This window comes from Olea europaea, unplaced genomic scaffold (assembly GCF_002742605.1).
Source record: "Olea europaea var. sylvestris unplaced genomic scaffold, O_europaea_v1 scaffold489, whole genome shotgun sequence".
Classification (NCBI taxonomy): Eukaryota; Viridiplantae; Streptophyta; class Magnoliopsida; order Lamiales; family Oleaceae; genus Olea; species Olea europaea.
The window spans coordinates 536,894-538,523 of NW_019263203.1; the positions used below are offsets into that span (position 1 = coordinate 536,894).

The 1,630-nt window shown below is 39.8% G+C and overlaps 1 protein-coding gene across 1 annotated transcript; it reads right to left on the minus strand.

Annotated features, from left to right (window-relative positions):
• Window positions 1-495: 495 nt before the first annotated feature.
• Window positions 496-1,624, minus strand: LOC111388386 (hydroxyproline O-galactosyltransferase GALT6-like). The gene is made up of 2 exons (XM_023013069.1): window positions 1,049-1,624; window positions 496-786 (listed from the first exon to the last, which is right to left on the minus strand). Exons 1-2 carry the CDS (start codon window positions 1,389-1,391, stop codon window positions 704-706), a joined length of 426 nt encoding a protein of 141 aa, XP_022868837.1. The 5' UTR covers window positions 1,392-1,624; the 3' UTR covers window positions 496-703.
• Window positions 1,625-1,630: the final 6 nt, after the last annotated feature.

The window sequence follows — 1,630 nt, forward strand, 5'->3', positions numbered from 1 at the left end:
CCATCAACTGCAGAAAGTCCAAAGAATTATTCACGAAGGTTAGTGCACAAGAGAGAAGCACAGAAGATTCAAGAGCCAAGAAGACCACATACATAAAACTACATATCAATGCTTAAGCTCAATCTATATATCTAATAATTATAGTTTTTCCAGCAAAAGGGCAAATTATAGATGACGTGGACAAGATGCTATTTTCTCCATAATTTTCTTCGAGCATCCTACGATTGCTGAAAAATGGGAAAATAAAAATGCACTTCAAGAATTCTGGCAGTTTAAATCGTATGCAATTTCACACCTAATTCCTTTGTTGGATTTTATACGCAATAATAAAGAGATAAAATAGAGAAATCAACACAAAAATTTCCGTGGTACGGCTGTGTGCCTATGTCCACAAAAGCGAAGCGGAGATAATTTTATTTAGTGGTGAAAATAGGACTACAATATATTATTTATACTAACCCTAGCCTAGATCCATATAAGACTTTAAGACACGTACAAGAAAATACCCTTGTACCGTACCGCAAAGGTGTTACGCCCTCACCACCAACCCATTCAGCATCTCTGGCGACCAGACAGTGAATTAAACCCGTACAATGCCGATGCCGGCTATTTGATCCAGGGAACTTATGTTCCACTCTATATGAACCACATACACAACATCCTTTCATTAAGAACCGCCAATTCTCCCCATAAATCTCATCTTTCACCATGCTAGCTTGAATCTAAAAGGATAATTTCTACAAATACATAAAGATGTATAAACTGAAAGCCACGGTGCGATCAAACCTGTATAATCCCACAGGCAAGTAGACAAATGAGCTATCGCCATAGGCAAGCAAGCTAAGTGAAATAGATTTCTACAATCAAGTTTCACCTTTTTCTTTAGATTGCTTATAAAGTATTTATAATTTCTTCCTACGAAACCAATTTTCAATGCAGCAGATTCAGTCCAACAAAAATAACAATCCAGAAAAACGAACATTAACATCATAACAATTTATGAAACCAAGCAACTCAAATAATCAATAAAGCAATTCTGACTACTCACCAGTCTCCTCATCAGCTCGAGACTTCAACCCATCACACCGTTGAGCAGTCCCCCACTGCATCCTATAACAAGTGTTTTGCTCAATAACAGGCTTCCCACTCCAATCTCCCTTCACCCGTGGATTTAAATGCAAGATCCTTGGAGGGTCCTCTCCGTCCACTATCCTCAACCCCTGCAACTCCATCATAAACTGTGAAACCATCAAGTACTGTCCCTCCTTCAACAGCGAAATCTTTGGATCAGTCTCTGCGTGGGCTACCCTTGGCTTCCCCACCACCGTGATATGTGACCCCAATGTTAGACCACATGGCAACACCATCACTCGCCCCTTCGTTGCAAACATGTCCCCACTTATAGCTAATGAATGTGGGCAATCCTCATTTCTTCTTTTATTCACACCAGAAGTAACACTTCCATTATTATTTTTTCCTATCTTTTTGTCATCGATCCTTTCAAATTCGAGGTCGTGCCAGACCTTACTGCCAAGCTCAAGGGCCACTTTTGCCGACTCTAAAATCCTATTTTTGGGGACCGAATTCACAATGCCAGCACTGAAATTCAAGCTTGACAACGGTATTTTAA